The sequence below is a fragment of the Pollachius pollachius genome (genome assembly GCF_949987615.1).
Source record: "Pollachius pollachius genome assembly, chromosome: 9".
Taxonomy (NCBI): domain Eukaryota; kingdom Metazoa; phylum Chordata; class Actinopteri; order Gadiformes; family Gadidae; genus Pollachius; species Pollachius pollachius.
Window position 1 is genome coordinate 3,463,733 of NC_136942.1, and position 15,846 is coordinate 3,479,578.

General features: G+C 42.1%; 2 protein-coding genes across 2 annotated transcripts; one reads left to right on the forward strand and one right to left on the reverse strand.

Annotated features, from left to right (window-relative positions):
• Positions 1 to 596: 596 nt before the first annotated feature.
• Positions 597 to 4,950, forward strand: LOC307080261 (B-cell receptor-associated protein 29-like; the record flags this gene model as incomplete). Its single annotated transcript, XM_079742904.1, has 7 exons — positions 597 to 688; positions 1,610 to 1,710; positions 2,338 to 2,485; positions 2,793 to 2,928; positions 3,402 to 3,498; positions 4,207 to 4,307; positions 4,762 to 4,950. 7 exons carry the CDS (start codon positions 597 to 599, stop codon positions 4,795 to 4,797), a joined length of 711 nt encoding a protein of 236 aa, XP_079599030.1. The 3' UTR covers positions 4,798 to 4,950.
• Positions 4,951 to 9,228: 4,278 nt separating this feature from the next.
• On the reverse strand, positions 9,229 to 12,586 carry LOC307080303 (aerolysin-like protein). Its single transcript, XM_079742966.1, has 3 exons — positions 12,561 to 12,586; positions 10,825 to 11,317; positions 9,229 to 9,808 (listed from the first exon to the last, which is right to left on the reverse strand). The coding sequence occupies exons 2-3, from the start codon at positions 11,305 to 11,307 to the stop codon at positions 9,338 to 9,340; spliced, it is 954 nt and encodes a 317-aa protein (XP_079599092.1). The 5' UTR covers positions 11,308 to 11,317; positions 12,561 to 12,586; the 3' UTR covers positions 9,229 to 9,337.
• Between the last annotated feature and the right edge of the window lie 3,260 nt (positions 12,587 to 15,846).

Here is a 15,846-nt window from a genome sequence, read left to right on the forward strand (position 1 = left end):
AAATGGCATTACTCTTTTCTATCAGCTGGAAACACCATCTTTTTGGGGTACTTTTTGTGGGACCACGACGCCTCCATTAAGTGAACATTCGTGTGGATGACGTAGGCTGAGGTTCGGCTCCCTGGGCCGACGAGGAGCAGCTGTCGCGAGGCTGGCCGCTGTATGCTGTCCAGAACTCGCGTATACTTTAAAAGTTTGACCTACTTCTTCCGGTAAGTAAAAACATCTCTTATATTTCCCTTAACACCCAACTGAACAACCGTAAAGTCGTCTTCGTTTATGCCACATATTATAAGTTAAGCGAATCTATTTGAATTGCACTAGTTTCTCGTATAAGCACATGTTCCCTAATCTTGACTTTTGTAATTGTATTCTAGTAAAATCATTCCTTATGATGAGTTCTCATTAGGCTGGTATACTGGTCAGACAGACGTATGAAGGTGAAAACATCATATGGGGCAACATAGACTTAGATAAGCTTGATTTGTTTAAAAGTGGTGTCAAATAAAGAATAGTGGTAATAGGTCATATCTGCTGCAGTACGTTCTCTATGAACCAGGTTAAAGTCGGTTTAAATCTGTTGTCCCGTAGGGAGGATGAGTCTTCAGTGGACCGCCGTGGCCTGCTTCCTCTATGGTCAGATAGTGGTCAACCTGGTCCTGTGCTTCCCCCTCATCTCAGCTCAAAGGTATTCTATTAAACCACCTGACACCATTTATATTCAAATACAAATCTCAAGATATGTCTAGATATACGAGAAGTGTGTAGAGACATGAATGTAAATGTACACACTGTTGACATTTGAGTAATCCTCAATCCTATCTGTGTATATATCTGTTTAACATTTACATACTGCGTTTATATTTTGTAGTAGGCCTTCTCACATAGCACTGAATCACCTATATATATTTTTATTTTTCATATTTTCTATTTTTATGCTTGCCTACATCTTACTTGCCTACATCTCATTTATATATAGCCTTGGTCTACAAAGAGGCGTTTTACGTAAATAGCACTGAGCACAGCTATGTACTGAACCAAATGAGACCACAACACCAGCAGAGGGCGTCGACAGTCATTATCCACGCTGTAATAAAATACATCGCCTGTGAAATCCCCAGCACTTCATTGTGTAAGGCCCAACCGTTACTCTACCTACAATGAATCACATTAATAAAGCTGTAGTTAAAACTGAATTCACAGTGTACAGATGCTTGAGAAACTCAGTTATTTTTTGAACATGCTATTTTGTACTCAGTTATAGCCCATTAAGCCTTAATAATGTCATTTGGTTGCCTCCTTTCCAATATGGAATGTAGTGCATGTTTTATCACCTTCTTACCGATTTATTTAGACTTTACAGTTTCAGCACATCTTATATAGTGATGCATGAGTTGAAATAGGTGGTCTGTGGTAACCCTAACCCTAACACTAACCCTAAGTACTGTGGTTCTCTAGATGTGAGAATATTTGCATCATTTTTCATCAAAGTTATGTTTCTTTTTTACATTAAGCCTTTTGGAAATTCCATGTCCACATTCTTTCCACCTATTGTTTATCTACTTAAATACTCCTAACCCTAACATTCTCTTATGCCCTCTCCTTGCAGGTGGCGGTCACTTTTCAACTGGACAATATGGAGCTGGTTTTCTCCGTATTGGAACAAAGCCTTCTGCACCATGATCATGGTCCTTGTTGTGCTTTTTTTCGGTAAGCATTTGTTGTCATGATTGGGGGAAAGGACATCATAGTTTCCTATTGTTTTGATTCTTATGAGAAAAGTGGAAACTTCCTTTAGATAGCTTTACACTTGGTTAGAATGCTGTGTGTTGTACATTGGTACAAATGTACCAATTTTAAATCATTTTCAAATCAACTACATCAGTGATAGCATCACTTTCACTATCACAGATCACACTTTAAGGAGCACAGTTTGATCATTGCTGTTTGTGCTGTTTGCACATGTTTTGGCCTAAAAAGGTTGGTAAAAACATCCAAATCTCTGATACCCTCCTTTCTTTAAAAAGTCAACCAGCTTAAATCCCATCTCCTCAGGACCACCTACAACATCTGAAAAACCATCCTCCGCCATCTTCCACCCTCTCTCTCTCTCTCTCACTCTCTCTCTCTTAATGTGTTGTCTATTGTTGTAGTGTTGTTCATTGCCTTTTGTTTGAGTGTCTGTACTGTCTGTGTGTATTCCTTTTGGTAAAGTGTCTTTGAGTACCAAGAAAAGCGCTGTAAAGAAAACAATCTATTATTATTATTATTATTATTATTATTATTATTATTATTATTATTAATGTACCACTGCGACATGCCCTGCCCTGTGTTAAGACGCCGTTCGGGAGGTCCAGAAGTACTCCTCGCCCCAGACAGCACAGGACGCCACACTGAACCCCACCCTGTTTGACCACCTCCACATGAAGCTGTTCAGAGCGCAGAGGAACCTCTACATCTCAGGGTTCTCCCTCTTCCTGTGGCTGTCAGTAGCTCATAACAAACACCCACACGTTTCAATGTTTTGCATTCATAAAAGATGAGTTACTACAAGTCTGCCATAGTAACTCCACATGAACATCCACTTTAGAGTACCAAAACCTTGAATGTCCCTCAACGGCATGTATTTGCTGTTATTGATATTTAGTCATTTAGCGTGAACGGTTATCCTCATGAATGAACAGGTATACTGGGGTACGGGGACAGGGGTCCCTACCAGTAGATTGTGGACATTGGGGGTTCAATGGGTTTTCTGTCTCCCTGTCCGGGCCGGTCCCGTGATTGCCTCACAGCATCATGCGTCGCATTGTGACCTTGGTGAACCAGGTTGCCTTAGCAACGACGGACAGCGCCGGACTTCAGGCCCAGATGGTTGGCGCTAACCAGGCAGCCACCCGGTACCAGGCGGAAAACCTGCAGCTGAAGCAGGTCTGAAGCATTCCGGAGATAAGCCTTCAAACTTAACCCCAAATCATGGTATTACACAGAAGCCATTGCATTCCTGCCTCATTCAGAAGTATGGGTCTCCTCTCGATTGGTTGTTGGGCCACACCAGAGCCAATTCTGTCAAAATCAGCCGGTGAAATCCGGGTATTTACTTACTTGCTACATTTGCATCTTTACTCTATCAGTCAACACCTTGACACCTCTCACACTCTCAAACATATATGTTCAATTAAAATCAGATACAAGACTTTTCAAAATTGATGGTCCTGTTTAATTTTTTTTTTCTGCCTATAGTAAATCTTGTATCTATTTCAAACATGTTTATCTTTAGTTTTTTAAAGTAATACGTTTGCATAGTAAAGCGGTGTGGTATTGTTGTGCAGTAGTAACCCTTGAACCAAGCGATCACTTAGGATGAAAGCAATTGACAAGCAGAGACCATGCGGTGTGCCAAGGCTCTGCAGGCGGAGGAGGAGAAAACGTCAGCCAAAAGCCGGCAGATGGAGAAGGAGGGAGAGTCACGGGCCAGAGACCTGAAGGCTGCAGAGGAAGGTGGGAACCGCGATCTGCTCGGATTCAGCATGAAGGACCTGCTGCTAAAGTCTGCCATCGGGGAGAAAACATGAACATCCACTTCAGAATACCAAAATTTAGGGTGTCCCTCTAAGATTGTGTTAAGGCCAACTGATACAAATCGAGAATTACTTTTCTTTACTGAGAAAACCATAAAAACGTATCTCAGAATTCTGAGATGATTAACTTGTTAATTCAGAAAAACAGCTGAATTAATTTTCTCAAGTGAATGCGTTTTCGTACGCACACTTTACTAAATAGTGTGTGTGCGATTTATTTAAAGCGTGCGTGCGACTTACTATAGAGCGTGTGCGATTAACTCAAAGCGCGCGTGCGGTTTACTAAAGCGCGCATGCGATTTACTTAATGCATGCGTGCGACTTTCTAAAGTACACGTGTTTTTCTTAAAGCGCGCGTGAGATTTACTAAAACGCACACGCTCTTTATAAAAAGATTATTCTGTGTCACGATTCGATTCAAAATCAATATTCAATTCAGTAGAGTGGGGTGTCAACATTTGTATCAAACTAAAAGCAGACTAATTACGCAAACAATTGTGGGTTTTTATCTTAGAATTGTTTCGTATTGACGGTGTACATGATGTTTTTCACTGAAATATTTGTTGACAGGACTGTATGTAATAAAATGCTGGATGTGGATACATTAGATGTGATGTTTTCTCCGCAGTTGTCCGTAAGGCGCGGGTCGAGTTGGAGGCTATGAGGAGACAGGCTAAGGGCCTCACACAGGAATATGACAGACTGCTTACGGAACACACCCAACTACAGGTAACACACGCATCGACGACGCACACAAACGATGCGCAATATGCGCTATGAAAATGTTTATTTATTTATTTTATTTCAGGACAATGACAATGCACATGTATTAATGTGCATTGTCATAATACATGAATGTACAGCAGTACACGTAAATGTGCCAGATTTTAGCCCGGGGACTAATTTCCATCTGTAGTCCATTAGGCAGTTAGATGTTACATTACAAAGGACAAACGATATACAATAGTCAAATTTGCTATATAAAACAGGGAGAAACAGAAACAGGTTGCACGTTTGGTCGGCTCTAAGCCACACCTTTACATGGCTCTTGAAGGTAAGCATAACATACAGCTGCAGCACACAGGGACCAACACACAAGCACAGCATTTGTACCTATCCAATTACAAAGCTTTATGCTGTTTGTAATGGCTCTCTGACTCAAAATGTGTGACTTACTCCACAGAATCTTCAAAACACTGCGGACAAAAAGGACCAGTAACATTTGACTCACGCTGGTTTGAGATTATTCCCTGTGAATCCTCCGCTTTTGAAGTTTGAATTTCTGTATGAATCATATTGCCACTCAAGGCATTCACCTGCACTTCCAATGTCCTCTTCCTCTAACCGGTAGGGTGAACACAGCTGTAGCACTTATCACCAATAAGGGGTCTGTTCCTTTAAGTATGACAGTAATCCTGTACAGACACAACTACTGAAGATACCACACATATATGAACGTTGTTACTGTGCGAAAAAATATTGAAAAACAAAATAAATACATTATGACTGCTGGTCTAATACTATTTATTATCTAGTAATTGTTTAGAGTAGTAAGTCAAACACAATTAAAGGTATATACCACAGTTTGGAGTGTGTGTGGAGGATGGCTGGTTTCAGCCACCTCACCTGGCTCAAGGGGTAAGGCTGCACACCGGTTAACCAGCCAAACCAGCCATCACAAAACACACGCAGAGAGATCTCAGGCATGGCAGCGTGTCACACTCCTTCTGTGTATCCTACTCAACCTCGCTCATAAACCGGTTCCAACATCACATCACCGCCCTGCGTTGATTTGGAGGAGCCCAGTAAATGAAATGGATTCACATCAAAACGTCCACACATTGTCCAGCTCGTCACAATTTCTAATGGTTCATCAAACATATTCACTGTCTGCTGCATCACACCAGAAGGCGGAGGCAGGCTGGGTGGTGGGAGTTCCAGAGTGGGCCTGTGATACGGGCCTGGAGCTTGGCCAGCTTTGGCACGAGCAGTCCATGAAGGAGCTGACGGGAAGTCCCAGAGTGGACTCCTCGTCTCCCTGCCGAGACGTTTCAACACCGTTCATTTGGAAGACATCATCTCAGCCCGCCTCAGCTGGACGGTTTCCGGTCAGATGTATCACATTTATTTTAGGATTCGGTCCAGGTTTTACACCCCGACACCCTCAGCGACCATTTTCCAGAGCCCGTTGCGCTCTTAAGGCCAAAATTTACAACGCAGCTTTCCCCTGAGTTGTGTCCAATCGTCCACATGCAGCCAATCCTCCAGCATTAGCGTACAGCAGCTAATGGTTCAGCGCTACCGCTTGGCCAAAGGCTGACAGGAATGTCAGCCACAGTGGGGTCCAGCAGCCAGGGTCTGCAGACTGGCCCTGCCATCCACTGTGTCTGATAGGAATGTAAATAGGCAGGGTCTACCGCCAGGTTTGACTGTTGCTGTGGCAACAGGCCCTGTGACCGGCCTGCTAAAAGAAAAACGACCACCCCTATGTTTCCCTCTAGTTGGCTTCCAAAAGACAAGAGTAATTCAAAGCATTGAGATGATCAGTCACTTGATTGGCTTTAGTCACGAACGTAATGGGGACTGAATAGGCCAGTCCCAATGCCGGAGGGAGGGGGTTATCATTGACAATATACTGAACAGAAGACCGCTATGTTTTCATAACGTCACTCTGTCCGAGGGATGTATTTGGGGGTCCTCTCACATATATAGTACAGATCTATTTTACAATCTCTACCTGTAAACATTTGAAGAATACGTAAGGGGAGATGATTAAGGGTGAGATTTCCAAATGCATGCATTTGGATGTGTGTCAACATGTGTGTGTGTGTGTGTGTGTGTGTGTGTGTGTGTGTGGGGGGGGGGGGGGGGGTGTCTGGGTGTGGGTGGGTGTATGCAGCCACCATACAATGCTAGATATGTGCAGAAATAAAAGAGTCTCATTCGGATTCAGCAAGACATATTTATTCCTTGGGGTGAGAACACAAGTTCCTTCCTGACATTTACTTGCATTTTCAGCAGCAGATTCAACAGAACGATTTCTCACCCAAGAGCGTTTGTCCTCCTTCGGTGGTCATGGTTTGCGTCTTGGACACCGGGGAACCAGTGGGACTGTGCGTTATGGCGCTGACCAGGTTTAGAAGAGTGGTGTGTTGGGGAGAGAGAGAGAGAGAGAGAGGCGGGAGAAACAAGTGAGGAGGATAGGGCTGAAGACTGCAAAACCCTTTCCCTAAAGGAAGAACCTCTAGGACTGGAGGCAAACACACTCCCCTGCAGGCCCAGACACACACACACACACACACACACACACACACACACACACACACACACACACAACGCACAACACATGTGCCTCCAAATCCACTTAAATATGGATGAAAGCGAGGGTTGAATATGAATATGAACATGCAAATAATGAATGAGTGAATTAATGATGACCACAGAATCATAATAATCAATAATCAAACCGCTATAATCAAACTGAAATTGTAAATTGTTGATGCTGTAAATGCAGCTTGGTGCACAGACACCACACATGCACACACATACGCACGCACGTATGCTCACACACACACACACGCGCAATTGTTGATATGGCTGATCAGTCCGGGCACTGCCTGCGTGGTGAGGTACCATACTGCATGGAGCACGTCTGTGGCATGGATTCTGTTATGATCCATCTATTAATACATAGGAGAGAAGAGAGAACCACTCTTCAGAAGATATCATATCGTCCCCCAAGAAGACACTGCGTGTGGTTGTTGCATTGCGTGTCGTTGTCTTTAGGTTAATTGACGTCAGTGCGGGACACAAGCGTTTCATTCGCTCGTGTGAACGAAACACTCGGCAGTATCACCCTCTAGTGGTTGTCCATCGACATGACATCTGCAGTGAATATTACCTTAATATTAGTTACTACCAACTTATTACCAATAACTTATTACCAATGAAATTTTGGTCGACCATTGACTTGACATCTTATCTTACTACTATATAATAGCAGACCTGTCGCACAAGTTACTCAAGTTGGTCAGTGCGCAAGTGCCAAGCACACACACACACACACACAAACACACACACACACACAGCAGGCGCGAACGCACACATACACCGCACGCACATACACACCGCATAAACACCGCATACACACATACACACACGCACAAACACACACACGCACAAGCGCACAAACACACACGCGCGCGATGACGCAGACGTTTCAAGCAAAGGCAGCGCAAGACACCGCATACACACACATCGCACACACGCACGCACACACATGCACACCAAGCGGCCTGCAGCTCAGACACACACACACATACACACACAAACACACCACACACATACACAAACACATGCACACACACACACACACACACACACACACACACACACACACACACACACACACACACAAGGTATAGGTATTTATATAATATTATATCTAATATTAAGGCCAAAAGCTATGTGCACCTCGGATGATATTATGAATCATAAAGACTCCGTCTTACGTCTCTGGTACTTCCACAACAAGTAAAGACTCGTAGTGGGGGTTCACTCGGCCATGGTTGGGAAGAATTGGGGGAAAGGGACTTTGGCCGTGACTCTCTGAAGTCCATATTGAACCACGACGTGGAGGAGAAAGGGATTGTACACACGGAGCTGAGCTGCCAGACTGTCCCCTCGCCGGTGCTTCCGGACTGCCGGGACTTTCAGAAATGGGGGACTCACTCAAAAAATCAAGTACAGACTTTTTTCAAAGTTTGTATGCTTCTGGGAGCACCGGAGACCCAAAACAGCACCCCACATCCCAGGAAAAGTGTTGTTTTCATAATATGTCCCCTTTAAAGTTACTTATCACTTAAAGTTTAAGTAGCGGATGAACTGGGCAGAAGGGTGAAAACAAAGCAACCTACAAGTGCAACACATTTGTGGGAACATCTACAACAGTGTTGGGAAGAGCTTCGCAAACAATATTTGATTTCCATTAGGAAGTGTGTATGGCTGTTATGTCTGCAAAAGGTGGCTACTTTGATGAGTCAAAAATTATAATACAAATCGTTTAACAAAAGGATTCCAGGATTCTTTCTTTTTTTTGTCTGTTTTTGTTTGTTTATTTTTTCATGTATCTTTGTTGATACTGAAATGATTACGTCAATATTGAAGATATCACTGGACTTACAGGTTACACAAAACGTACCCAAGTAGACAAAGATTAAAGTATAACGTATGGCAAACATTAAATATTAAAATCTCCGAGGTCACCCTAGGTTAGAGAACCAACATGTTCTGTCCTATCAAGGGGTGCCTTCGGCTGTATTGCTGTTTTTCTGTTGGCAATACACTGTATCTTTGGAACAGTTGTGTAATGAATTATCTTTGGCACTATTTAGAGCATTACCTTTCCCACAATTACTGAAGCCATTTAGCATAAACCTCAACTTTTAAAGCAATTAGCATCTGACTGGAATTGTGCAGAAAGGTATTATCTTTCTAGGCTGTTGGAATGGAAAACTAAATTATTAACAGCATATAGAATATGTGAACTGAAATGATCATTTACTAAACTGAAACGTTAAATAATGGGATCAGCTGGACTAATTTTCATATTTTGTTTTACAAACTCTAAGGATGGACATGGAAACAGAAGCAGGTTTATGATAATGATTTATTATCTTTGACAGTCACACTGCATTAGCAATCAAACCAATGTTATGCAATCAATATTAAAACTGTGCACAGTAAGATGTTGATGCATCTTATTCGACATTCTTCACATAATCTGACTCAGTGGTTTTTACAGCCACTGCAGTGTAAGCCACACCATTGTAGTTGCCGGTGGATTGGAAGTGCAGCTCGCTGCCATTCAGACATCTGATCTTCACTGTGGCCGAGTAGGGGAGGTTGATGACTGCCCGTCCCACTGACGCCTCAACGCTCACTGCCTTTCCTGGTGGGACCTTCACATTGACCTCATCTGATTCGGTTATGGTCTGTGAGGAGGTCATTGAGGAGGTCTGCTCCGCTCCCACGGTCACGCTAAACCCACCAGTCACCTCCGCCACTTTCGGGATCCCTGCTGTAACAGACATGCTGACGGTGGACTCAATCTTGAAGGTGTTGCTCCAGGTGTTAGACTTGGTCACAGATCTGCTGTACGCAAATTTATGCTCTAGATCCGCAGTACCGCCATTTTCCCAATGCAAAGTTTTTATATATTCTTTGTTTACCTACATTAAACAACACAGACAGAAAAACACAAAAAATATGTATATAGTTCGGGCAACACACAAGATAGTGCTTGAACAGAAAAAAATAGTACAGAAAATATCAACTTATTTATTTAGTCTTAGACTTTAACACTTTATTAATCCCACGGGGGAGAAATTCAAAAGATATACGTGCTGCCACTATTTTATTGACCTAATGTAATTAAGCAAAATAAAAAATACCCATATCAAATGATAATGTTAATACGGTGGACAGCACTCATCAAGTTGTCCTTAATGGAAGGCAAAGTGGGCCAACAAGCATTTGATCAGAACAAATCTTTCTTCAGTCTTCTTCAAAAAAAGCACCTTGTAACAACTGCTGATATAAAAAGGGCTTTATAAAATACATTTGATTAATATATAAGGGTAATCGCAGAGTCGCTCACCAGCTTCCGCAAAAGACTCAAAACTCACCTGTTCAGAGTTCATCTCGAGTCTGCATAGAAACCAATGCACAGCCACCATTGAATGTTGTACGTCCTGGCACTTGTACATTGCACTTATTCAAGGTACTTAATTGTGTAGAATCTACAGTAGCTGCTATCGTTGCTTTACACGGGGAATGGGTTAGCCTAGCGATTGTAATACTTGCACTTGGTTCTATGAACATCTTTACTGTACCGACAGCGATATATTGTTTCACTTCTTATGACAAATGTACTTATTGTAACAAATGCACTCATTGTAAATCGCTTTGGATAAAAGCGTCTGCTAAATGCCCTAAATGTAAATGTAAATGTAATCTGCCCTATGAAAGATAGGTATAAGACATGCTTTTGTTAGTGATAGAAAAGAGGAAGAATACGTGCCAATTTCTGTCCTGGATACAACCTACGACAAAAAGGTGCTATTCATGCATACAAATTATCCCACTTCAATGGGTTAATAAAGAAACACTTGTTAATTGAAATGCGTTGGCCCACTTATCCTGCCATATTCTCAGACTAAGGTCTTCTACAAATAGCAGCACTCACCTGGGGTGTGTACACAGCCAGGCTGGGATAGGTCATGTCGGTTAGCACAGACGACTTGATGGCATTGATGAAGAGGAATCCCATAGAGTCGATGTCTGAGCCAGCCCTCCCCTCCAACCCCAGGCAGACTCCAGACCCCACGTCGATAGAGTACTCTGTCTTCAGGCCCCAGCTAGTCATGTACTGGAAGAACTCGCGATTAGAGCTCGTCCAGAACCTGATGCCACCCAGACGTGTTCCGGCACCGTTCCCCCACAGGGACAGCTTGGTGATGCGCTCGCCAAGTTCGAACGTAAACTCAGTGAAAGTGACTGCTTTTCCAAAGGTCTCCACACGCCCATCGGTCAGTTCTGCCCGCACAGCTTTGATCTGCCAGCCGCCCACTGCCACTCCAATCTTCTTGAGGGTGGCACCATTGTCAAGGCCAGTGAAATCAAATGGACCGCCTCCCTGTCCACCGATGACTTCCAGTGTAGTCGCCATGTTTAATAACCTGAAACAGAAATGTACATCAATTTATTCATGCATCCTCCAAATGCTAGACAAAAGATGCAGACATTTCAAACTGTAAAAGGAAATCAAAGAACAAGATTCAAGGCAGAAAACGTATGGACGACCAAAGCTGGCGTTGTATACATATAAAAGAATACGTTATAATAAGTTTTTTTTTTCTTTTAAAGAAAGTAAGACTAAGTGGATTATTATTATGAAATATTTGTCACAACATAACCTTTCTCAATAATGCAATGTTATTTAATTACTCACCAATTGCCTTAATTATTTCTTAATGGTGATTGTCAGGTGCATTTCTGAATTATCCAGGATATTAAATTATTTAAAAATGGGGGTCATGGGAAAGGAAATGGACATTCTGCAATATATACTGTCTATAGTATATATATATATATATATATATATATATATACTGTATGAAGTATATACAATATATATAGCAGCATTATGCCCCACCTAGAATTTTTTTCACCAGCTGCCATTGCACATATTTATGTAAATGTATACTATTAAAAGGAGTACAACAGACAGCGCCGACACAGAATGACATTTGATTGGTCTGCCCCTCCTCTCCACGCATAGACTTCACTAGTCCCGTCTCCGGCTCAAACACTCAAACGTCTAAGGGAAATAACATGGAGTTTGCAAATGCAAACTGCACCATGTGTGATCAATTCAAATGTTAAAATGTAAAACTCATTAACTCATTAATGATTAATGTTCTAATTTTTTATATAAATTCAATCAAGTCAATTTTAATCACCATTTTAGAAAGTGGGCCTATGGGGATTCCGTTGTGACATCATATAGCATTATGGGTGTAGGAGACACATCTTTCAAAGTTTAGCTATACTACTCTGTGAATCGATACGTCGAGGCGACACACAACGCACATCTTCACAAGGTTCACGACTGCGTCGAAGCGTCTGCGGGGTCACAGAGTTTAGATAAATGGAAGAGCGTTACAGAACTTTACTGTCGTGTCCCCTCACAAGCCCACAATGCAGCTCTTCGTTAGGTGGTCTGCCGCGGCCCATTGGCTATCCCGCACCCAGCCCCCCCCCCTCTAAATATCTCTGTATTATTTGTCATTTATTTAAACTGCGGCACACTTACACCTTTCTATGCACTTTCCACAATCCTAATAAAAAATGAAAAATAAACCTAATTTAAAAAAAGTTAAAGTCAATGATAAGTCTTTCAACGGCATATAAACTACTTACCAATCAGTGTGTTCCTGTCCTTGCCAAATGACCAGTATACGGTAAGAGAAGTGTTTTTATAGATAATGTCGATGGTATTCGGAAACGCCCACAACCTTTTTGCCAAGCCTTTTGCCCTTTTGCCCTTTTGCAGAGCCACACCCGCCGGTGGCAGCGCGCCAATAAGATAAATAGTGGATGTATAGAACTATATTGCTATTTATTGTGTTCATTTATTCATTACTGGGAACTGCAAACTAAATTGTCCACTGCATTTTCTATACAGAAGTTATGCTCGGAAATACTGCACTGGCATCAGAAAAGGCCATCTAAGCATCAAGCAAACCCCTGGCTTGGTGGCTCTCAAGGAATCCCATGAATTGTCCCCACATTTCAAAGAAATATTTCATTTTCCCCTTGGAGGCATATGTCAATTTTTCTAAAGCTAAACAGTTGGAGAGACTTTTGAGCCAATGACTCACTGTCGGAGTCTCCATACTTTTCCATGTGACTGCTATGCAGTGTTTAGCTAGTAGGGAGCAAAGAATAACATTTTTTTTGTTCAGACTTGTCATCTTTAAATCTTTGGAAGTACTCAAAGGAGAAAAATGCGGGGGCGGACAGGCAACACAGTGAAAAGATGCAGTGAAACAATATTCCCTCTTCAAGACCACATTTAATACATAAATCTGGGTTATTGTCATCAAAGCGATGTAACAGAGAGGGAGTTATGTATGTACGCATGATCCATTTAAACTGTAATAGTTTATATCTGGTGTTAATAGTCTGGGTTTGTGCATCATGGCAAACTCTCTCCCATTCATCCTCAGCAATCTCTACATCCAAATCTCTAGACCAGGCCAATATACTTTTATCTGATGATTCTTTAGATTCATTCACAAGGATCTTTTATATCAAGTAGACCTGTCCACGTCCGTCAAGAACAGCCTTTTCGAGACTAGACAAAGGTTGTCTATAGGGGGACTGTTTGAGTGCTGTCAAAATATAACTCCCTACAAAATATAATGTTTTAAAGGGATATTATAAATTGTTTTCAAATCATCAAAGCTATAAAGCAGATCATTCTCATTATACATATCCATAACTTTACTAATCCCTCTCTCCGCCCACAATTTAAAGCCAAGGTAATTTTTGCCTGGAGAAAATCTGCAGTTTCCCCAAATCGGTGTAAAGCCTGATATATCTGGTTCTATTTTAAAGTAAGATTGAATTTTATACCAGACTTGTAAAGTCTGTAGCTAACTACTAACAGGCATATATATTTGGACATGACTACACGTGAGTTCCCAGTGTTCGGCTTAATCCAGAACTGCCAAACGTATCCTTCTTCTTCTACTTGGCACAGAACAATGCCCTAGGCTATGACACTGACCTCGAGTGGTCACTACCTATCATTACCTCTCCCCCTTTAAAGATGTTGCCCTTATTATTTCACATGAACTTCTAGTGTCTAGTAAACATTTAAAGCTTCTGTATCAGGGATGTAAATTAACACCCGCCACACGCCATTGGCGGGTGGATTTGTATGGTGGCGGGTGGATTGTGTCACTTCGCCCGCCACTGTGTCGGGTAATACTTTCAAGTCAGGTCCGTTCAAATTTGCATATTTAATACATTCGTCATACGGCGCTGCACAGTTCCACAACCATTACTGTCAACGTCCGGCCCCCTTCTTCTTCTACGCCTCTTTTGCTGAACTGCGACTGTCAACATCCGGGATAATATACCGGTAACCATAGAGATAATATGCCGGTATCAACATTCGGTATATTTTTAATAAGAGATGGCAAACATCGGACAGTGGGCAACACCGTGACCGGCTGGTGTTTGACGGGACGAGCCAGACAATGTTCTGTGCTCTCTGTCGTAAACATGCTTCGGATGGCCACAGGTCCAATAGTTTAGTGAGTGGGACACAAAACCTAAAATTGAAAGCCGTGAAGGACCACGAGTCCTCAAAAAGTCACCTTCACGTTTTGAAAATTGCCAAGGGAAAATCAGCGCCCGACCCCACGACAGCGATGAGGACGCTTGTAGCCTCAAAACAGCCCAGCTTGAGTAGCTAGTAATAGCTTGAAAATACTATCTTAGGGGTAGTATTATTGAGGAGATATTCAGGGTACAAATGTTCACACATACGGCCCATCAGGAGAATATCAGGACTTACACGTGTGTCTGAAAGCAGCTAGTGTGTGAGCATTTGATTACATCATAAAATATGACAATTTATGGTAACAAGGGTAATTATTCAATGGAAAGTGTAGTATACTATGCATGCAAATCAATTATTGAATAGCTTTTACTGTTATTCAGGGATGAAAAGTGCATTGACATTTCAAAATGCAAGGCAACTACTATTGGTTAGTTGAAAAATAATAATCATCATTGTGATTAAACATCTCTTCCAGTGTCCTGGCCAAGACAGGCAGCAGTAGCTTACAGTCACACATAGCATACACACAAAACATAAGAAAATTAAAACAACTAAAACAGTCCACAGGGGGAAGGGGGGATATCAATATCGCCATTTGGGGAGGCTCAAGGAGGAGGGCAATATTACGTTTGAGCAACAAAGTGTAGTCTTGTGGTGGACTCTGTAGACATAATTCACCATACTGTGTAAGTGATATGTTTTCGATCTGTGTTTTAGGGACACTGTCTCTTTAAGAATCACGTGACTTCTGTGTTGATATGCCGGTCGGTGCGATGTTTGAATTTAACCGTTTTTATATGACTAAATGAACGACTCGCCGTTGGTTGTCGAGGTGAGAAATTGTCTCTTCCCTCATTTTATCGCAATATCTACAGTCTATAGACAGAACGTGTTACTTGGTAGTATGTCGACGTGTTTAAAAACATAACGTTTTAAACAAGTTATGTTTGCACAATGATGCCCTTTGTCAAGACAACTGGTACTAATGTTGCCTTAGATTGGATCAACAAGATCATGATTGTACTTGGTTCTAGGGCTGCACGATAAATCGTTATAAAATCGCGATCTTGATTCACCCCCGTGTCGATTTAAGTTTTAAATTAATCGATTTATTCAATTCTTTTTTTTTTATGAGCCGAGTCCAACTGACAAACGCGACTTTCTTCTGTGAGTTTAAAACATAGGTCCATGGTTTAAAAGCACTCCCAAGCGCTCTCTCCCTTCTAGGTTCTGAGAAGGGCTTCACCCTCAGCCAATGACGAAGCGCCTTTTAGTCACGTGTTTCACTCATGGAGCAGCAGAGAGCGCAGCAGTTCGGAAAGATAGTGCGACTGCGAGTGCGACAAGAGATGA

Coding starts and splice junctions, on each gene's coding strand:
- LOC307080303 (XM_079742966.1), bottom strand. CDS start 11,307: ATGGCGACTACACTGGAAGTCATCGGTGGACAGGGAGGCGGTCCATTT. Junction 9,809..10,824: donor TGGCTGTGTACACACCCCAG/GTGAGTGCTGCT, acceptor TGTTTAATGTAG/GTAAACAAAGAATATATAAA.